Source organism: Centruroides sculpturatus, unplaced genomic scaffold, assembly GCF_000671375.1.
Source record: "Centruroides sculpturatus isolate CEXI.00-Female unplaced genomic scaffold, Cexi_2.0 scaffold554, whole genome shotgun sequence".
Classification (NCBI taxonomy): domain Eukaryota; kingdom Metazoa; phylum Arthropoda; class Arachnida; order Scorpiones; family Buthidae; genus Centruroides; species Centruroides sculpturatus.
In genome coordinates this window covers 218,665-242,100 of record NW_019384851.1, presented here as the reverse complement: position 1 = coordinate 242,100, position 23,436 = coordinate 218,665, and the positions used below count along the sequence as shown (strand labels likewise).

Sequence of the window (23,436 nt, the reverse complement as noted above, 5' to 3'; positions counted from 1 at the left end):
TTAATTAATTTAGGATGCAGTTTAAATAAAAATACCAGCATTTCAACCATATCTATGGATAATCAAAATAAGATGCATTTATTGTATATAGTTTTATTTCTTATAAGTTCTATTACTAAACTGTGTAATTTTTAAGCATTAGACTAGTTGAAACTATTGCTCATTTCCAAATTTTGACAAAAAAAAAAATATATCCCCATACAGTATAACACAGTAGTTAGGTTTCAAAATTATTAATAAGGTTTGCTATACAAATCTATGCTATATGAAACAAAGGATTAGTATAAAATATAGGGTTAGGGTTAGGTACAAAATTAGTAAAAATATACTATTCTGTTTTGTAATTAAGAGAAATATGTTTATTAAAGCAATCAATAAATAACTAACAATCACAATCAAATGTATTGCATGCTAATAATTTTTTTTCTTCACTGCTAAACACTGTTAAACAAGGACATTTTCTTTTTGACAAAATATCATCATCTGAGTTTTCCTGTTGACCTTAGTCTGAAGTATTGGCTACATCTTGATTTTTTTCGCTACATTTTTTCATAAAATCTGATATTTTTATTTACATGTATTTACCTAATAAAACTTTAAAACTTAAATTTTTTTATGTATTAACTTTTGATTTTATCATAAAAATAAAACACAGCAGTCTTTTGAGTTCATTTAGAGCACTATCACCATTGACAGCAATACCTGGTTCATGGGAAGCTAGGACAAAGAAGAAGAAAAATTGTACAATTAGTTCTCATTAAAGAAAACTACACAAAAAGCATGAAACAACAGTAAAATTTCAATATTCTAAAATTTGTGGACAAATATGTCATATGATACAACACGCATGCTTGCTTGAATAAAATATATAAAAAATATCGAATAACTGTGTTTGCACTTAAAAATTGTGATGTTTTGTATGGAGATTTTCCCCAATTCTTGAGCTTTGTGAGATCAAAATCATGTTGCAGGTGTGCTGTGTTATGTGAGGGATACTTGTATTGTTATAATCTGGATACATGAATTTTTCAACTAAATAAACTAGATGATCAAATGAAAGGAAGACTTGCAAAAAATAGCATGAGGAGTTTGATAATATTGTGTGTCAGTTACTTTGCTGACTTATTTGTCAAAGCATAGTGTTAACCCATATTATTTAACATTTATTTAATTAAATTAAATGCTGCAATAATTGGATACGCCGTATGTACTAACAGGAATCTTTTATTATGGAAAGTTACATAAAGAAAAAGCGTTATTAAAGTGACAGTTTATGTGAAAATATTCCAAATCATTTGTGCTGATAAAAGTTTTTAATAAATGGTGGTCAGTGGAACTTGAGTGTAAGAAAGACTTGTTGTAAACAAAAAGTTTTTGAAAAAAAGACGTTTGGATATATTATGAAACAAGTCCCACAAAATCTTTAATATTTATCTCAACAGATAGGATTATCTTATGAATCTGTTTATAAAACTATGAAAAGAATCAAATTTAGGCCTAATAAATTAAGGATTGTCTTTGAATTTAGCTTTTTTTAATTTACAGTTTTAAACGTTGCCTCTCAAGTCAAAAGTAAATAAATAAATATTCAAAATTTGAGTGTTTCTTGTGGTGCTTAGCAGAGCAGTAATAAGCATGACCAGCTTACCAAGTCTGTCTGACTCATGACTTGTGGTGTATCTTGCAAATCCTCATTTCATTTGATCACCTGGTTGTTAAATGTACAGAATGTAATTTAATTATTATTATTTTTATTTACAGTATATATAATATGTATAATAATGATTATAACTGTTATACTAATCTTTATATGTAATAATAATTAGGTCCACAGAATGAATGTAGTAAAAGAAGTGAAGCAGTCAGTAAGCAAAATGCTCAAAAGGTTTGTNTTTCAAATTAAATTTCTATATTTTTTTTAAAAAAAAGGAAAAAATGTATAGAATTTTTCCTTAAATAATATTTGCTTCCAATGCATTTACGAATGTCTTTTTTGAAATATTTTTATCCTCGAGCCATGTTTTTCTTATCGAAATGTCACCCAAAAGTCGCACCTTAAAGATGTTTAGCTTTTGAAAATGGCGTGCGATGTGCCACTTTCAAAACCAATGTTCTCAGTTTTATTCCAACGATAAAGTTATATTTTATATTTCCAAAAATTCTTAAACATATATTTATATCTTTACAGCTTAATATAAATTTTTAAATACAACAAAATTTATATAGTTTTTTATATTCTTATACTTTTAAATAATTAAATAAATAAATTACCTAGAAGTACTGCTTATTTAACATTATAAACTTATTATAAACTTCGAATAAACTGGAATCTTTAATCTGTTATTCCTCATACCTTAACGTGTAAGTGGATTGTGGTCTAAGTCATAATTACAGACTGATAAGACAGTATAGCATGTAATCTGCTTGCTGTAAATGAATGGAGATTATTGTCCTTGTACTACACATAACAGGAATTAAAATATTATCGAAACTTTGTTAATAAATTAATTGTTAACTATCGACTTATTATCACTAGTAATTAATTAATATAGATTTAAAATTGTAATTTGTCTTTAAAAAAATACGCATATCGGTCGTTACGTTTAATCTCCCAATAGTTATGTATACGTTTGAATTAATGAATGTTGTTGACGCTATGGATTAAGTAGAGTGAATTTTTATCGTTGCGGTTATTCATGCATAAAGAGTGCTCTCTATCTTCTTGCTGAACGATGTTTATGGAACTCATAATTTACATTTCTCTACAATATAAAATATGTTGGCAAGAGAAACATTCTAACGCATTGATGTGAATTCGCTAGCCATGTTCGTGTTTTATTCCGATTATGTTAGCAGAGTGGTAATAAAAGAGAAAATGGTTTGTTTCTATAATTCAAAAAAGAAAAAGAAAAGGAAAATTTAATCACATCTGAAAAAGAAAAGTATATATATATTTTTTGAATGCTGCTCTTTGCGCTTTTTCTAAATTTAATTTTCGTTGTAATGTGGAAATTCGTATTAAAAAAAACTGGAGAGGATTTATACAAGTCACTCTTTGTATTTTTATTCATTGTTTTTCATTTTTTAATGTCAGGTAGTAGTGACTTTTATGTTGGGTGTGGATGTTCTTCGTAAATAAGTTTATAGGGAGACGTCTACATTAAGAGAAATGAAGACAGTAAAACAACATATTAAAGAAAATATACAAAATGAACATTTTAGTAATGCGATTAAAAAATTAACTAGGAAATTTTAATATAATTTTATTTAAAAAAACGAAAGCAAAATGTAAATAAATTAGTAATTAAATTAAAACAAAAGAGCATGCGATATGCAGAATTAACATTATAAATGAAGAATAAATAATAAATTAGCGTGAACATATGTTTCTGTGGCATATTTGTTTAATTGCTGATGTGCTATCACGCTATTTTAATTAGAATTAACGTCGCACATGAGCAAACTAAATGACATTAAGTCTGTAAAAGAACGAAGATTATGATATAAGAAAATTAATATAATTCGCATTTCTAATATTCATCGTACTATTAAAATATGAAAAATGACAAAATTTGTCTGCAACATTTATGACCAAAACAGTAAAATTAAAAGGGAAAACATTAAATATGAATTAAATGTAATTGTTTGTTCTAAGACTCAACATCATTCAACTTTTTTAAGTATACATTTAAGCTTCTTCCTTATTTATTTTTTCTTTTAATTTAGGATTCACCTGTAAATAAAAAACTGAAAACTTTAAATAAGCTTCCTATAACAAGAGGATTGAGTAAAGGACCACCACCAGAGCTTTCTAAGAAACCTCTCTTTCCTCCTCTTAACAAACAAAGTGAACTTAAAGCTACTTGTTCCAAGTCTTCAAACTTGAAGAAGTTGGATGAGAAACAATCTGAACTTTCTTCAGAATCAACAGACGAAGGCAACCAAGAGGAATGCAAAATACAATGAATTGATTGATGAATTATTGATTGTTTTTTGTTTTGTTTTGAATGTGAACATTATTCATTTGTACAGTTCTTTTAATATATTCTTCTGTCGTGTTTATTTTCATTTAAATAAAGGTTTGTTTATTTTGTCCTTTTTTTTTTTGTTGACTCAAATGTACTTATATTTACAATATAAACATAGGCAGAATACAATTTATATGTATAAAGAAAGAAAACATTAATTTCCAAAGAAAACAGGATTTTAATATTCTACAAATTTTTTCAATGGCAAATAATCCTAAGAAAATCATGTAGGACTACTTTTTTAGTAATGAAAAAAAATAGATCAGTAATGAATAATAGCATGCACCTTATAAAACAGAATCACGAAATTTTAGCACAGGATTTAAAGTAAAACTAGTATATAACCTGTATATCTAAATCCAACATTAAAAAAGATTTTCTCCTATTTATTACCAATTTATACTTCAGTTATATCTACTCTATGTATATAAAATGCTTAACCTAAAATTATCACATTTTTTTGTCATGGAAAAACAAAATACAAACAGCAGCACTTTGGAATCAATGAATTGTTGTGAAATTTTTTAACAAGTGAACAAAGTGAATGGAGATGGGATGTAGGGCTAAGAGAATGAAGTGAGGGTGTTGAATCATTGTGAAATATTTATTATGAATAGTCTATACTGGAAATAAATTGGCAACCTGTATGATAAGTGAGAAAAGTTAACTATGGTATTGGAATATTTTTATCCTGGAACATTCAAAAAATCCTGATGTTTGACCAGTTTGAAAAAAAAAAAATAATTTTTGTTCTGGAATTTGAAGGTTCTATGTTTGATCTTGATGAGGAAAATCTGGAAAGTTTGTTTATTTTATATGATTGAATAAAAACTGAGTGTTTTTAATTAATTTTGAGTGTGGAGGTACATTTTAAAATGGATCCAAGCTGAATTTATGTTACAGAATCCTCATTTGGAATCAGACAGATGAAAGCATATATATTAAAATTTTTTTAATGAATAATCTATATTTAGAACAAGTGGGCAAAGTGAGCAGGGAGTTGGGCTGCTGTAGGCAGCCATGGAGGCAAAGCACCTATTATTTTAAGATTAAGAACTTGCTTTTCACTTAAAAGCAATATCAATCAATTGCAGATTTTGTTGTTACTTGAAAATTTTTTATCCATCCCATTTTGGTAGTCACAGATCCAGCATAAAGTCCACTGAATAAAAGTCTATAAACAATATTCTCTGAATGAAAGTGTATTTACTACCAATTTACCACCCAAGAAGTAAGATTAAATATGTACTAGATATTCACATTACCTCATTTTTAGTTTATTCTCAAATTATATATTTTTGCAATTGTGATGGTTGAACCATAAAAGTGAAATTTTTACAATAATGTTATTGAAGCTTGCTATTACATCTTCAGAATTGTAAAATTTTAGATATGATTTCATCAAGAACAAGTAAAATAGAAATGACACATTAAAATTAATTGAGATGTATTTAAAATATTTCATAGAAGTTCATAAAACATGGATTGGTTTAATAAGTCATAACATACTAATGTTGTATGATTTGGCCTTAGTTTTATCTCTTGTGGATGGACTGATTTTCAATAGAGAGAAATAAAGAATGAAATCCATAATTCAAATTATCTGTAAGATTTCATTTTATATTTTGAAATTTTTACAATAGCAGGAGTTAGCTATTGTAAAAAATCAAAATTTCTTACTTTACCTTGGATGTCTGGATNTGTAATTGATAAATTATTCATTTATATTTGATTTATAAATTGATAAATTTCTTTCATATCTATAATTATATGTTGCTAGCTGGCTGAGATGGCAAATGTGTCTGATATCCATCCCAAGTCAAAATTTACGAATTTTTTGTGGCAATTTGTTTGACTCAGATGTGTTGAACACCTCTTTGTCATTATCTAGCCATTTTATTGAGGTCCAAGTGTATCCATAATATATAAGATTAGGATAGTCCATGTGGTCTGTAATGTACTGGCACCTTGCATTGATTCAATTAATTAATTCATTATAATGAAAAATGACATTAAAATAATCTGAAATCTGAGTTATATGCATTTTTTTAAACACTAAGAAATACTTTGATAATAGAAAAGATAGGGGTTTAGAATTTTCTATTGTTTTGACTTTTATTTATTATGTTTTTAATTATTTTTAGCTTGAATTAGAAGAAAAAAATAAATCTCTTGAGACTGAACTTTTGTCTCTCCAGTCTTCTTTCCAGCAAATAGAAAAAGAGTTGCATGAATTTAAGAAAACTGATGATTCTAATCTAAATGAAATGATTCAAGTAAGGATATTTTTTCTTCCTCGATTTTTTGAAATAAAATAAAATAATTATAAATTTTTAATGTAAAATATGTTGATGTAGAACATGACAGCTCAATTAAAAGACACTTCTAAAGAATTGCAAGATAAAGAAACTGAATTATCTCAGGTTAGATTGAATTATTGTAAATCATTACAAGAAGTGGACATTTTGTATGAAAAGTATGACTGGTTAAAATTAAAATTAAATATGTGTGAAGAAGATTTAAAAGAAGAAAAGAAAAAAAATACTCAAAATATTGATCAAGAAGATAATTTGTTAGAACGGGATAATTACCTTAATGAAGAAGAGGAAAGTGATCTAGAAGAGGAATTGCAACTTTCTTCTAAAAGTTGTAAATCTAAGAGTAGAACTCCAGAATCAAAGAGTGATTTAAAAAGAAAAATCACACCCAAGAAGAATGTTACCCCAGCAAAATCACCCCAGCAAAAAGTCAGTAGTGAAAATGTGTCCCCTTCAATGAATTTGAAGACAGAGAAGTTAAAATGTTCATATTTTCCTCCAGTGAAACATTCTCAGCCTATAGCTGAAGAAAAGAAAATGAATACTTCTAGTAAGTATAATAAAGTAAAAAAATAATAATATATTATAAAGAATTATAATATCATGTAAAACAGAGTAATGCTTTCTTTATCCAGTTTAGTTTTAATTTAGTCAAGAACATTTGTAAAATTAAGTGACAGAAACAAACAAAATTGTACTTTCAGTTCTTACTTTCAAAAACCCAAATGTGTGCATACACTTACACATTTGCACACAAATATCATTTTTCCTTGTGTATATACACTACTTAAACAGATTGTGTTTATACATATTATGTTTATTATCATGTAAATAGGGATTATATTGAATATATTCAATATAATCCCTATTTACATGTTAATAAATATATAATAGGGATATTATATATTTATTATCATATAATAATATAATCCCTATTATTTGATTTCTGCATTTCTCTTCTACACTAGTTACATTATTTGCTGCTATTATGCCTATAGAAACACATCATTTAACTAGTGACATTGATATCACCACAAAAGACTTTGCCTATTGGCTGGATACTGACAGAAATGTTTTTAGTACATAAAAAGTAGAAAATTCTGTTCAATTTTAAGTTTTAAAAAAATGTTATGCTCATTCTTAGTTATACCATTTTATGCATGTTTGTTCCTGGCATTAAGAGAGAGTGTGTTTTTCTAGTTCGTTCCTGTGATTCTCTTGTTAAATCTCCAAAACTCGTTGCACATTCAATTATATCTTACATAATTTTAAGCTCAACAAAAACTAGTTTAAAAATTTAGTATTATTTGAAAACTATTGATTTACAATATAAAAGAAACAACTTAATAGTAATGTTTACAATATAATTTCTTATACCATTTATTATATTATAAACTAATATGTATTTCAATGTTATTAATCATTGTTTGCTTAGTAATGTTAACTATGATACTCATGTGATAGTGAACATGATTTTGTTAATAACACTTAAAATATATTAATTTTATAAATGAATATCTTTGTGATAATGTGAAACATTATCAGACATCATCATTCATTCCATTAATGTTTTTGTTTGAACACCAACTACAGTATACATCTTTAAATTAATACAACCGATAGAAATATGAAAATGCATCATACATAGTAAATTTAGACAAATAATCTGCAGATCTTTAAAAATTTTAAATATTATAGGTGCATTTTTTTAGATTTTTAATCTATATATATAAAATTGCTTGTCCTGACTGACTGACTCACTGACTGATTCATCATTGCCCAGAGCAAACTGCTGGACCTAGAGAGGTGAAATTTGGTACACAGTTAGGGTACGTCATGAAAACGCACACTAAGAAGGGATTTTTCAAAATTCCCAAGTGGGGGGAGAGGGAGAGCATTAAGTGTTAACTGTAAAAATGGTTTTTACTGTACCATTTTAAATGCAATTTTTTTCTTTTTATATGCGTTTTAGTAGGGAGTGTCATGGAAATTCACATTAAGAAAGGATTTTTCAAAATTTCCCCGCGGGGGGAGAGGTAGAGCATTAAGGCTTAACCAGAAAATGGCTTCTACTGTACTATTTTAGATATGATTTTTTGTTTTCAATTACGTTTAGTCTTCATTGAGTACTTAGGTGTATTAAATTGATAACATTTCAGACATTGTTATAAATATTTTTATCTATTTCGATTTTAATTAAAAATGTTCGATCCGTTTTAAATTCAAATTTGTTATTGCATATTGGTTCGATTATAGAACGATTGTAAACATTCCAGAAAATTGATGAAATTGAAGATAGTTTGTTTGATTCTCGGCAATTCTCTTCAGCGGTAGGTGTTATATGACAATTACTATGGTTATTGAAATATTGAATGTAAATGGGGTTTGCTTGCAAAACCTCCGCGGACGAAGTTGCGGGTAACAGCTAGTACTTCATATAGATGAGAAAGATTAAGATTGCTATTAATGAAATTGAAAGATATTTAGCATTAACTGATATTTAGCAGATATTAAATTATCTGCTAAATATCAGTTAGAATAATTTGCTATATATTGGGTCTAATGTTATATAGTTGTACATGTTAATTGAACTGTATTTTTTTTACAAGCCATGAGAATTTTAGGTAATAATAGAATTAGACAAATTAAAATTAATCACTAATCCCTAACAAGCAAAATCTTAGCTTCTCATTCAGCTATAAAAATATATAAGGAAAATATACTTTTTGTTATAATTTTAGTTACTTGTTTAACCCTTTATTTTTTACGATTATATTAAATTATTAAGAGTTTAAAAAGTAATGTAAAAAAACTTTAATTTGATAAAATAGAGTATAATGATGAAATATACTCTCACAATGGATCTTTTCTAATAGGCAACAGATAGAGTTTGAGATTTTGTCCTCTCTCTCTCTCAATGAACTTCGATAACAATTGTATATTAGTAAAACATAGCTCTCTTCTCTTTTCAACATCTCATGAGTTCAAGAGTAGGAATATTTTATGAAATAAATGTTTTAAAATACATCAGTATTTTTAATTAAAATGTAATGAGTTAATTGTATATTTTACTAATGTTATGTTTCATTTTATATTACAATGACACATTGAATTTCCAATTCATATTTCAGCAAAGTTTTTAGATAGATTTTATTTAAATATTTTGAAATCTAAATGTAAGTTAACTATATAGACTTACAGTTTGTGATTATTACAAAAATTATTAAATTTTTAAATTGATATATTATTTTTATATTGTTTCAGAGATAAATACTAGAACATCAAAGAGAACTCAAATACAACCTCCTGTGGAGAAACGTACATATAACAAAATAAAAGATAGCTGTTCAGATGATAAAGAAACTAAAGAAAATAAATGTAAATTATTATTATTACTATTATTATAAGTGTGAAAATAAATTTATGAATTTATAGTTTATAATACATTGTTCCTATATTAAATTTTTTGCTATTGCTGTGCTTGCAATTTCTAGAAAATTTTTCTTGCAATTTTTTAAAAAAATTGCAAGAAAAAATTGTACTAAAAAGCATTTTTTAGTGCACTTATACATAATCATGTTCAAAGTTAGCATTCATATACTGTACCTTGAATTCATTAACTCTTGATCAAACTTATAAAAATACCCAAGAAAGGCTTTGTTTATCATAAGTTCAGTTTTACCATTTTACAACTTATTTAATTTTTCAGTTTTGATATTTGATTCTTTTAAAAGTGATAAAGGAATAAAGTATTTAAGAATATCAATGAAAAGGGAAAAAAAAAACAAAATATATAAAATTTGCAAAATCTTCAATAAATGTAGAAAGATTGAGATTTAACACATTGATGACCAGATGACTAAAGCAGTAAAGATATTAGCCTGTTGCTACATGAGAACCTGATCTAGAACCTCTGGAATCTTTCTTTAATGGTATGTCTTGGATACATTGGAATCTGTCCCTCACCATCATGATTTGACTGAATGTATAATGGACATGGTAAAATGGCCTTTTTAGTACTGGCAGGGTAAAAAGAGATTTAAAAAGTCATGTAATGATTATAAGTATTTATATAAAGATTTTGTTAACAAATGCTTTCAAATAAAATATAAACAGATTTAAAAACTTGTCAAATTTTTCCTGTTACTTTTTAATATGTAAATTAATATAAAGATAAATTTTAAACTTTTAATTATATATTAGTATCTATGCTGGTGTCATTCCATTTATTTTGTCTCTGTAGATCTTTAAAATGATTATCATCAAAAAATTTTATTAAATTTAGGAACAAACACAGCTTTAACCAGTCTAACACTTAAAAATTATACAACTTAGCAATAAAACTTACAAGAAATCAAAATAAATATGGCAGGTACTTTTTGTTTTAATTAATTTAGGATGCAGTTTAAATAAAAATACCAGCATTTCAACCATATCTATGGATAATCAAAATAAGATGCATTTATTGTATATAGTTTTATTTCTTATAAGTTCTATTACTAAACTGTGTAATTTTTAAGCATTAGACTAGTTGAAACTATTGCTCATTTCCAAATTTTGACAAAAAAAAAAATATATCCCCATACAGTATAACACAGTAGTTAGGTTTCAAAATTATTAATAAGGTTTGCTATACAAATCTATGCTATATGAAACAAAGGATTAGTATAAAATATAGGGTTAGGGTTAGGTACAAAATTAGTAAAAATATACTATTCTGTTTTGTAATTAAGAGAAATATGTTTATTAAAGCAATCAATAAATAACTAACAATCACAATCAAATGTATTGCATGCTAATAATTTTTTTTCTTCACTGCTAAACACTGTTAAACAAGGACATTTTCTTTTTGACAAAATATCATCATCTGAGTTTTCCTGTTGACCTTAGTCTGAAGTATTGGCTACATCTTGATTTTTTTCGCTACATTTTTTCATAAAATCTGATATTTTTATTTACATGTATTTACCTAATAAAACTTTAAAACTTAAATTTTTTTATGTATTAACTTTTGATTTTATCATAAAAATAAAACACAGCAGTCTTTTGAGTTCATTTAGAGCACTATCACCATTGACAGCAATACCTGGTTCATGGGAAGCTAGGACAAAGAAGAAGAAAAATTGTACAATTAGTTCTCATTAAAGAAAACTACACAAAAAGCATGAAACAACAGTAAAATTTCAATATTCTAAAATTTGTGGACAAATATGTCATATGATACAACACGCATGCTTGCTTGAATAAAATATATAAAAAATATCGAATAACTGTGTTTGCACTTAAAAATTGTGATGTTTTGTATGGAGATTTTCCCCAATTCTTGAGCTTTGTGAGATCAAAATCATGTTGCAGGTGTGCTGTGTTATGTGAGGGATACTTGTATTGTTATAATCTGGATACATGAATTTTTCAACTAAATAAACTAGATGATCAAATGAAAGGAAGACTTGCAAAAAATAGCATGAGGAGTTTGATAATATTGTGTGTCAGTTACTTTGCTGACTTATTTGTCAAAGCATAGTGTTAACCCATATTATTTAACATTTATTTAATTAAATTAAATGCTGCAATAATTGGATACGCCGTATGTACTAACAGGAATCTTTTATTATGGAAAGTTACATAAAGAAAAAGCGTTATTAAAGTGACAGTTTATGTGAAAATATTCCAAATCATTTGTGCTGATAAAAGTTTTTAATAAATGGTGGTCAGTGGAACTTGAGTGTAAGAAAGACTTGTTGTAAACAAAAAGTTTTTGAAAAAAAGACGTTTGGATATATTATGAAACAAGTCCCACAAAATCTTTAATATTTATCTCAACAGATAGGATTATCTTATGAATCTGTTTATAAAACTATGAAAAGAATCAAATTTAGGCCTAATAAATTAAGGATTGTCTTTGAATTTAGCTTTTTTTAATTTACAGTTTTAAACGTTGCCTCTCAAGTCAAAAGTAAATAAATAAATATTCAAAATTTGAGTGTTTCTTGTGGTGCTTAGCAGAGCAGTAATAAGCATGACCAGCTTACCAAGTCTGTCTGACTCATGACTTGTGGTGTATCTTGCAAATCCTCATTTCATTTGATCACCTGGTTGTTAAATGTACAGAATGTAATTTAATTATTATTATTTTTATTTACAGTATATATAATATGTATAATAATGATTATAACTGTTATACTAATCTTTATATGTAATAATAATTAGGTCCACAGAATGAATGTAGTAAAAGAAGTGAAGCAGTCAGTAAGCAAAATGCTCAAAAGGTTTGTTTATTTTGTCCTTTTTTTTTTTGTTGACTCAAATGTACTTATATTTACAATATAAACATAGGCAGAATACAATTTATATGTATAAAGAAAGAAAACATTAATTTCCAAAGAAAACAGGATTTTAATATTCTACAAATTTTTTCAATGGCAAATAATCCTAAGAAAATCATGTAGGACTACTTTTTTAGTAATGAAAAAAAATAGATCAGTAATGAATAATAGCATGCACCTTATAAAACAGAATCACGAAATTTTAGCACAGGATTTAAAGTAAAACTAGTATATAACCTGTATATCTAAATCCAACATTAAAAAAGATTTTCTCCTATTTATTACCAATTTATACTTCAGTTATATCTACTCTATGTATATAAAATGCTTAACCTAAAATTATCACATTTTTTTGTCATGGAAAAACAAAATACAAACAGCAGCACTTTGGAATCAATGAATTGTTGTGAAATTTTTTAACAAGTGAACAAAGTGAATGGAGATGGGATGTAGGGCTAAGAGAATGAAGTGAGGGTGTTGAATCATTGTGAAATATTTATTATGAATAGTCTATACTGGAAATAAATTGGCAACCTGTATGATAAGTGAGAAAAGTTAACTATGGTATTGGAATATTTTTATCCTGGAACATTCAAAAAATCCTGATGTTTGACCAGTTTGAAAAAAAAAAAATAATTTTTGTTCTGGAATTTGAAGGTTCTATGTTTGATCTTGATGAGGAAAATCTGGAAAGTTTGTTTATTTTATATGATTGAATAAAAACTGAGTGTTTTTAATTAATTTTGAGTGTGGAGGTACATTTTAAAATGGATCCAAGCTGAATTTATGTTACAGAATCCTCATTTGGAATCAGACAGATGAAAGCATATATATTAAAATTTTTTTAATGAATAATCTATATTTAGAACAAGTGGGCAAAGTGAGCAGGGAGTTGGGCTGCTGTAGGCAGCCATGGAGGCAAAGCACCTATTATTTTAAGATTAAGAACTTGCTTTTCACTTAAAAGCAATATCAATCAATTGCAGATTTTGTTGTTACTTGAAAATTTTTTATCCATCCCATTTTGGTAGTCACAGATCCAGCATAAAGTCCACTGAATAAAAGTCTATAAACAATATTCTCTGAATGAAAGTGTATTTACTACCAATTTACCACCCAAGAAGTAAGATTAAATATGTACTAGATATTCACATTACCTCATTTTTAGTTTATTCTCAAATTATATATTTTTGCAATTGTGATGGTTGAACCATAAAAGTGAAATTTTTACAATAATGTTATTGAAGCTTGCTATTACATCTTCAGAATTGTAAAATTTTAGATATGATTTCATCAAGAACAAGTAAAATAGAAATGACACATTAAAATTAATTGAGATGTATTTAAAATATTTCATAGAAGTTCATAAAACATGGATTGGTTTAATAAGTCATAACATACTAATGTTGTATGATTTGGCCTTAGTTTTATCTCTTGTGGATGGACTGATTTTCAATAGAGAGAAATAAAGAATGAAATCCATAATTCAAATTATCTGTAAGATTTCATTTTATATTTTGAAATTTTTACAATAGCAGGAGTTAGCTATTGTAAAAAATCAAAATTTCTTACTTTACCTTGGATGTCTGGATGATTTTCTGGAAAGAGGAACTATATTTTTAAAATTTTTAATTCAGAATTCTGTAAATAAAAAGTCTAAAACTTCAAACTTCATTGAAAAACAAAATATAATGAATTCTGTTTGCATCAGTAATTAAGTTTTCTCTAAATATATAAATTTTATCCTTATCATAGATTTGATATGAATAATAAACTTGATAAGAAAGTTCCTTAAATATGAATCCAATTCAAAATTTTTTTTTTTTGGTAAAAAGTTTTTAGAAATCAAAGCACTTTTTTGGTTATATAACTGTCATCAGGAGTCAACAAGAGATGCCAAACTAATAGCATCTCTTAATCTTTATTTCTCTTGTTGAGTCCTGATAAAAATGTAAAATTGATTTTGATATGCTTATTAATCTGTAGTTATGGAGACTAAGGAAATGAGAACTCATAAATCAGTAAACTTTATTAAAATGTTTAAAAGAAAAAAATATTTATCAATTAATAGAACTATTGGGTGGATTTTGTAAAGCAGTGTTCTCAGTCAATCAGCCAAAGAGATTTGATTGAGAATATTTAAATGTTTATTTTGTTTTGGTTCAATCATTCAAAATGCAATAGTTTTTGAATGTTTTGAGACATTAATTTTTTTGTGTTTTGTGTTCACTGGGTTTTAATTTCTTATAATGGTTATTGTTTGTTTTTTTTATTAGTTTAATTAATACATTTTTATTTTTATTTTTGTCTGAAAAAAATCATTAGCTGTTATTTGCACTGCATAATTACATATAATCTGTTTATATCTGTATATATTTGTAAAGTTATATGTAATAATAATTAGGTCCACAGAATGAATGTAGTAAAAGAAGTGAAGCAGTCAGTAAGCAAAATGCTCAAAAGGTCAAAAGGTTTGTTTATTTTGTCCTTTTTTTTTTTGTTGACTCAAATGTACTTATATTTACAATATAAACATAGGCAGAATACAATTTATATGTATAAAGNTTCGGAAACTCTGGAAACAGAAGGGTGTTATTCTCATAGTATTACGTAATTCTTTTCCTAGGGATCTAGGTAGTAGGGTCTAGTGAATGGCATTGCGGTATCACCATCACTAAGACATCTCGAACACGTGTGCAAGTTCTATTTTTGCGTCTCTTACGTAATCTGTTTATATCTGTATATATTTGTAAAGTATATGTAAATCAATATTTTCCAACCTTTACTGACTTATTTCTAACAGACAGAACTCATTACATTGTCAAGGATATTACTTTCATTTTTCATGGCTATATAACTTGTGAAAGAAACTGAGTCACAGAACCTGTTTCATACTTTTGAATGGTAAAATATAAAAAAGTTTCATATTTGTTTTAATTTAAAAAGAAATTTTGATCAGTTGAAATATAGTTTTTTCTTGCACACATATACATTTTGTGATAGAAGTCGCAATCTGATTGGAAAAAATTGATTTAAATTAATATCATTTTTACTTATAATACAGTACTTATACAGTAACTTTTTTAAAGTTATAATTATTAGTTCTGAAATTACCTTAAAAACTATTTATTTTTTCTTTTAATTTAGGATTCACCTGTAAATAAAAAACTGAAAACTTTAAATAAGCTTCCTATAACAAGAGGATTGAGTAAAGGACCACCACCAGAGCTTTCTAAGAAACCTCTCTTTCCTCCTCTTAACAAACAAAGTGAACTTAAAGCTACTTGTTCCAAGTCTTCAAACTTGAAGAAGTTGGATGAGAAACAATCTGAACTTTCTTCAGAATCAACAGACGAAGGCAACCAAGAGGAATGCAAAATACAATGAATTGATTGATGAATTATTGTTTTTTGTTTTGTTTTGAATGTGAACATTATTCATTTGTACAGTTCTTTTAATATATTCTTCTGTCATGTTTATTTTCATTTAAATAGTTCATTTTATCGTAATATTAGAAAAAAGAATAAATATAATATTCATTCCTATATATACCAATGATGAAAAAATCATTTCATTTCTTATCTATTTATTCCAAAGTAACAATATAGCAATTAAACAGTATTAGTAAAAAATTTTATCACAGGATTTTTATGTTATATATATATATTCATTATAATACTTATAATGAATTTGTTACAATATTATAATTAATTAATATATGTATATATATTAATTAATTACAGATTTTACAGTATTTATTTTCTTTCTTGTTTCTTCATACTTTATTGAGTTTGACCAGTTTAATAGACTGTGCATTAGAATATAAGTATTTATAATACTATGTTATAAAATATAATCTAAATATTATTCTTGGGATTGAAAGTCGGAAACTCTTTTGACAGTACTTGAGAAGATTTGGTTCTCTAATCATTCTTCTGAAAGTAGTTAATGTGGTAATGTGTCAGGATAGTGTCATAATGTTGTCATATTACTGTGTTCCATCATCTCTGCATAATAGTGTGTATATTTAATTTTCTGTATATATTATAATAATGTATAATTATCAATATTATATGTACTTTTGAAAACATGATAAATATTCTATTGATAATTATTGACTTATGACCAGTCTGCAGAGTTTTCAGAAAAGAAAACATAATACTGTATTAAACAATTTTTTCCCCAGAAACTGCAGATCAGCAGACCATGGCTCACAGGTTGCCACTAATTAGTACACTGATTATTTATAACTTTTAAAATTTGATTTATAATATTAGGTTGATATAGAAATGTTTTAAATCTCATCACTGACTGAAATGCAGTTAAGATATTTGATATTTTGTAATGGATATGTTGTGATATTTGTCTGAATGCAGATATGCCACTTAATTTGATTAAAATGTTAAAATGAATATATCACAATTGATTTAGGATTTTTATAATAATAAATTATAATTTTATGATATACTATATCATGATATTGATATGAAAGTAGTATTGATTTTTGTACCAAATTAAAAGGTTAGTTTTTCTAAATTTTTATTTAACTGAAATATAATCTTAATCAGTTGATAAAAAGTTTTACTAAAAGAAAACTTTGATAGCAATCTTACACAAAAATTATAATTTAAAATTAATTAAACAGACTTCTGATCCTAAGGCTCAGCAGTTGTCTGTTGATCAATGAATCAGCAGAATCGCTTCTAAAAATCAATGAAAACTTACAAAAATCTTATTTGGTAATTATGGAATGTATGAGACTGGTTTAGTTTTGGTTCTGGATCCAGATTTTCAAAGTTTTAGGAAGTCACTTTCTAAAATTTCCCTAATACACTGATATAAGTAGAAAAATATAATTTGAGTTTTTTGATATGATGCAAGTAATTAGAATTAATTTATAAATTCATATACCATTAAATGAAAAATCAATTTGCAATCTTCCACAATAATAATGGAGACGACTTCATTAGTCTACCTATGCAAAAAAAAATAGTTTCTTATAATCACCAAATAGAAAGAATATAAGGTATATAGAAATTAAGAAAATTGTGTTTAAACTTAGAAATTTCAAATGCCTATAGATTATAACATATTTGAGATTATAAAATAGAAAATTCAATTTTTGAAAAATAACTTGGAAAAACCTTTTTCCAAGTTATTTTTCAAAAATTCCAACATTACATTTTATTATTAGTTAGTTACTAGGGCAGAGTGATACATTTAAGATTAGTATATCTGCTCCATTCTTGTATTAGGAAACACTAGCATATAAGATTATTGAAAACTAAAATGTCTAGTAAAACAGTATGGTAATGCAGTTTAGTCTTTGTTAATAATTAGGTAACTAAATTAATGCTAGGCATTTATTCATTCAAATATATTATATATACAAAATATTTAAAGTTTTGACAGGCTGGTTGATGGTTGAGACAACTGGATGGCTGGAGTGTTAGCTTATTATTCTTGTAAACCCAGGACCAAATCCGAATGGGCAAAGAACTGCAGGAATTTCCTGGGTGTTCTGTACCAGATATTGGATTGGATTGATGAGAAAAGGGTATCAAATGTCGGATTGGATTTTTGATAAAATAATAGGAAATAATTTATTTCGAAAAGTTGCTGTTTATCTACGTTAGTGATCACTAAAGAGGTGCGTAAAATGCCAGAATATCTGGGATCTGTCGATATTAAGTGTAAAATACAATGCTGGATTGCTCAACTCAGACTCATGCCTAGAGGCCCTGAAGTTAAAAAAAATCAATTTTACTAATACAATTGTATAGTGCATTTAGAGGCTGAGCGGTCGAGATGGCTGGGGGACCCTGGATCGAATCCTAATGAGTCGAAAAGTCCCCAGGAATTTTTGGGGGGTGGTGTGTCAGGATATGTCAGGCCGAATCCTAAATTGGCTTGAGAAGAGGCTCTCTTAGTGCCCACAGGGCGAAAAGAGTTTTTTTTAAATGCAATTGTATATCATAATTTATTAATAATTCTAAAGCTACAACTAGACATAGTTAGTTCATGATATAAAAATTATGTAGAAGAGTCTCCAATCTGTATATAAGGCCCTCGGAAGGTTTTAAACTACCACTGGTAAAGCGAGTTCATAATCTTAAAATACAATTAATAAAATAATTGAATAAACTTTGATAGGCTAATATTTAGGTGCGTGCTATTTTTCTTAACTGATTGGCAAACTCTTAATCGGACTTACCCTATCTCTGCTGTAGATTATTACTTTACTAACCTATATTATTTACTTTATAAAATTTAAGAGAAATTGCATATTGTTAGGACTAGTTTAAATTCTTAGCCATTATATAACAATTTACATTAGTTTTCGACGTTAGGGCATTACCGAAAATTGTAGGAAAGTTACATAAAAATACATCATCATAAGCTTGAAATAAATAAAAGATGGTAATGGGGTAATTGGCAGTTGATAATTAGTGATTGTGTTTAATGGTTAAAATCATGTTCCGTAATACTGATTACCGCGAAGAAGAAAAAATGTTAATATAAGCAGTAGGCCTAATAATTACCGTAATCACTATTTGCCGAAATGAAGACTGCACGTTTCATGATGTAATTTGAAAAATAGGTTAAATATAATTACAACACTGCTTGTAATAATTTTGCGACATTAAACGTGCGAAAATTTATAAGAAATAATTGCCATATAGGTTAATCTATGGAATGAATGTTTTAGGCTATATTAGTATACAGTTGAATATTTAGATAGCACTCAATATTTGGCCAAGTTATAGTAGGAATTTCACTTATGACTAGATATGCTAATGACATTTATCTCAAAATAATTTGTTTGCAAGAATATCTTTTTTGTCCGAGTCTAAGATTTGCAGCCCAAAAGCATAGAAATTATGACTGTTTTCTAGCTTGTACCCATGGTGGCTAACTCATTGTGATTCAAACTCATTTATAATTATGATTAATGATTTAATGTGTTGGTGTCTCACGTGAACGGGACGAAAAGATTAATCTTGCACCTTGAAAATGCATCCGTTCATTATTACTAAAAGAAATATAATTTCCAAGTACAATTTTTTTATTATTATCCGCCCTGTTGGCTCAAAAAGAGTATTTTTCATATCTGCTACGGATTTAGTCCCATAATGGTTAACTGAGTGTAAAGAAATAGGGCCAACATGTCCTAGTCGATTGTCACACGAGAAAATTTTTGAGGATTCGAATTTCTTTTAACTGTCCGCCCTGTGGTCACTAAGATGGCCGTTTTACATACCCATCGTGGGTTCGGCCAGATCCACAATGTGGAACGGATGATTAGGGACTGGGCCTAACATATCCATACGAAAAACCCTAAAAAATTCCTGGGGTTTTTCGACCATCCGGATTTGATCCCGCGTTTCCCATAGCTGTTACCATCATCCAGAAACCTGTTCTGAGATCGTCAGGATGAAGTTTTTACTCTTGGCCCAACGGGACTTCGAAAGTTCAAATTCAAGCTGTAAAAAAGTTTTATTGTTTCTTTGTAACTTTTTATAATATTGTCCTCAACACTACAAGAGATATAATATATAGCCTCATTTTGTTATAGTGAGATGATACAGGAGATAGCCTGTACCATAGATTTCATTGTGAAAGAGCGTGACGAGAAACCGAACGAAAAAATTTCAGGAAACATTCGTTCATTTTCAAGTTTATTCTCTTGAAAACTGCAAGAATGAAAGTATCGAACAAGGCAATATTAGTGTGTGTCCTTTAACGGTAGAGAAATTTGGAAACCTATCATTGGACATTTTAATATTTCATCCGTCTCATAGCATTCTTATTAAATTTCATCCATTTTGCAAAATTCTTAACGTGTCTTAAACGTTAGCAGAGGAAAGAAGACATGATCACATCTGACTATCAAGCAGCTAAGTAAGCAAGCAAGCCAATGACAGTTCGTTTCATATAAAGCAGACTCATTGGTTTGCTTGCATACCGTTTGCTGCCACCATCAGACTGCAAAGCTTTTTTTCATTACGTGAAAAATGCACATTTTTTACAGTAAAAAATGTAATGTATCTGCCATTTCCAAAACTTTAAATTAATAGTATACATAAGCGAAGTAGACTTGGAACTCTTGTCTGCAGCGCGCAAAATTAAACTCGATTCCTTACATAGACTATTATACACCACTTGTAATGCTTCTGTATATATAACTGGCATGTGTTCTCCATGAGAAAAGCATTAATATTTGCAAATTACCTTCGCTTATAAATTTATAGGGTGATTTTATCTACAATATGTGTAGTTTTGAATCGTCTTCTAGTGATAAAGTATGAAGTGGTATAAATCGAATTTAGTTCTCATTCTCGCTAAAAGGGTAACGTTACAATGGCCTTCGGAGAACCTAACAAAGAAGATAATTAATTACTACCATTTTACCTTTCTGTATTCAATCAATGTCAGAGGGAAATAAAGACATCAATCTACAGACTGACCTTTATAAATAAATAAAATTAGATGTCAGTAGAGTTAATAACCTTTAACAATTGTCAGCTGCGATCAATCAATTTTGCTCCGAAACTAAATCTAAAGTCAAACTATTTTTATTTTTTGCCAGTTTAAAGAAATTAGAAAAATATTATAATTAAAGTTAATTATTATTTATAAAACTTAATATTCTGTTAACACAAAATAATATAATTAGATGGAAATATGGTTCTTTAAATATCTTATTTCTCAATTATGGAGCGAATGAAGCATTCGGTTTGTCAGTAAGTGCACTTTTACTTTAAATTGACGTCATTCTTACATTTCATTCATGACTCATTTTTTCATAACATGAATGCAATGTCATCGAAATATACATTGTTCTGACCATTAGTCTCTCATTGGGTTGCAATTTGAAAAATTGTAGACCTATAAATTTCCACTGTCATCCTCCTGTCTGTCCTTTTCTAATCTCGAGAATGGTGTTAGATAGATAAAAGTCAAGTCCATATATGGAAAGCTTAAAGAGCTGTATTAGCTGTATACGAACTACCAGTTTGCACCGGAAATTAAGGTATTTCAATTCAAAAACTATCCCCTGAACGGAATTCGATGACTACATTGTTAACAGGAAAAGTATGATGTACAGGGGCAAGACACTACTAAACTTAAGTGCATTGTGACGATGTCACAATAAATAAATGCTTGTATAGAAATGAAGTGTTATCGATTTTTTTTTTCTTTTGTATATACGGATTCACAAATAGACTTAAAAACGCCTGCACATAATTGTTTTTAATTAATGCTCTAAATCAGGGGTGTCCAACCTTTTTGTTTCTCTGGGCCGCATTAGAAGAAGTCAAGGAGTTTTGGGCCACAAGTATATTTTATATATACTTGTGGCCCAATATACAAGTATATTTAAGAATTAACATGTTTAGATTATAATAATAAGTATTAAAACTTTATCACGAAACAGGATATTTTAAAAAATTACTTTTACAGACACTCAATTTTTATTTAGAAATAGATAAATTCATTTATTTGAAAAAACGCAAATATGTGGTTCATTTGAGTTTCTGATTAATAAAAAGCGACGAAACACCATTTTAAAGTGCATTTTTATTTAACTAATATATTTATAAATGATATGTAGCCCAAAAAGTAGCCAAAGCGCCAAATGATATTTTTTTACGTCAAACTAAAAAAGTAGCCACATTTGGCGCAATGTAGCCAAATCTTGCAACGCTGGAAGAAATGCTAAATAAAGTTGGAGTTGTGACTCAAAGGATTATAGAGCCAAATGCGGAAAAAGAAGAGAAAGGACAAAAGATAAAGAAGTGAGAAAGGTTGGAAAATTAAGACTCAATATTTGCCTAACAGAAGAACTATTTAACCTTTCTGACAACTTTTTATCTTTTGTCCTTTCTCTCCTTTCACCAAATTTGGGTCTATAATCCTTTGAGTCACAACTCCAGCTTTATTTAGTAATCCTTCCTCATTCACACATCTCCAAGTACATGAAAATATTTCATTTCCACTCAAAACTGAAATATAAATAAAGGTTTATGGCTTTGTGAAATTTCTTTTCTGAGTTTATGCCGTTGAAATAAATAAATAATAAAAAAATTAAAACATTTGTCGGTTTTGTTTACACGTTTATTGGGCCGCATTGCAACTTGCCTTGGGCCGCGGGTTGGACACCCCTGCTCTAAATGATAAACATTATATAGAACTACAAAATAGCACAGAAAATTACTTGACATCATTTCTTGCATGTGTAAACGTACAATACAATATAGAACTTAACAAGAGAGACCTTCCATGGCCCGTCCTTTCGAAGACAATAGATTTCAGAAACAAATTTACAACCTCTAAGATCTCGAGGTTAAATTATCCCGGATTCGAACTCATTGCCTGTATAAACTACTATCTCGTTGTTTTAATATTAATAATTTGCCAAAAACTAAAATACTGTATTAATTATTTTAGGTTTCGGAAGATTGATTTTAATTAAGTAAGCGATTGGCAGATAGATTTTAAGTAAGTGAACAATCAATCAGATTTCATAAGAAAATAGATTAAAAATTCAAATGCGGCACTTTTAAAAATTTTAGAAGCGTACTTTGTGCTTGTTCATAATATGATATTAAGTAATTTTCCTTTTCGGATGCTGCAATCTCGCTACCCTGATGAAAAGAGGGCCTGTTGCGGGGAATGACTTATTCAACTAAAAAGTAGTCGTTGGTCTCCTCTTGGATGAAAGGATGATGTATGAAAAGTTTCATTGCATTTGCTCAAACT

The 23,436-nt window shown here is 27.7% G+C and overlaps 2 protein-coding genes across 3 annotated transcripts in view; both read left to right on the top strand.

The window, feature by feature from the left end:
• Nucleotides 1-4,052, top strand: part of LOC111630482 (interaptin-like) — a 34,936-nt gene extending 30,884 nt beyond the window's left edge. For both annotated transcript variants that reach the window (XM_023374585.1, XM_023374586.1), the window contains exons 11-12: nucleotides 1,827-1,885; nucleotides 3,727-4,052. In XM_023374585.1, coding sequence (XP_023230353.1) covers nucleotides 1,827-1,885; nucleotides 3,727-3,966 — 299 coding nt within the window. In that variant the 3' untranslated portion in view covers nucleotides 3,967-4,052. The remainder of the gene's footprint in view (nucleotides 1-1,826; nucleotides 1,886-3,726) is intronic.
• Nucleotides 4,053-6,177: 2,125 nt separating this feature from the next.
• On the top strand, nucleotides 6,178-16,300 carry LOC111630495 (neurofilament heavy polypeptide-like). Its single transcript, XM_023374604.1, has 5 exons — nucleotides 6,178-6,304; nucleotides 6,386-6,896; nucleotides 9,611-9,724; nucleotides 12,557-12,615; nucleotides 15,820-16,300. Exons 1-5 carry the CDS (start codon nucleotides 6,296-6,298, stop codon nucleotides 16,057-16,059), a joined length of 933 nt encoding a protein of 310 aa, XP_023230372.1. The 5' UTR covers nucleotides 6,178-6,295; the 3' UTR covers nucleotides 16,060-16,300.
• Nucleotides 16,301-23,436: the final 7,136 nt, after the last annotated feature.

What these genes read in the sequence shown, in the direction of transcription:
- LOC111630495 (XM_023374604.1), top strand. An exon ending in AAAGAAAATGAATACTTCTA is followed by an intron (nt 6,897 to 9,610) that starts GTAAGTATAATA and finishes ATATTGTTTCAG; the next exon opens with AGATAAATACTAGAACATCA. An exon ending in AGAAACTAAAGAAAATAAAT is followed by an intron (nt 9,725 to 12,556) that starts GTAAATTATTAT and finishes AATAATAATTAG; the next exon opens with GTCCACAGAATGAATGTAGT.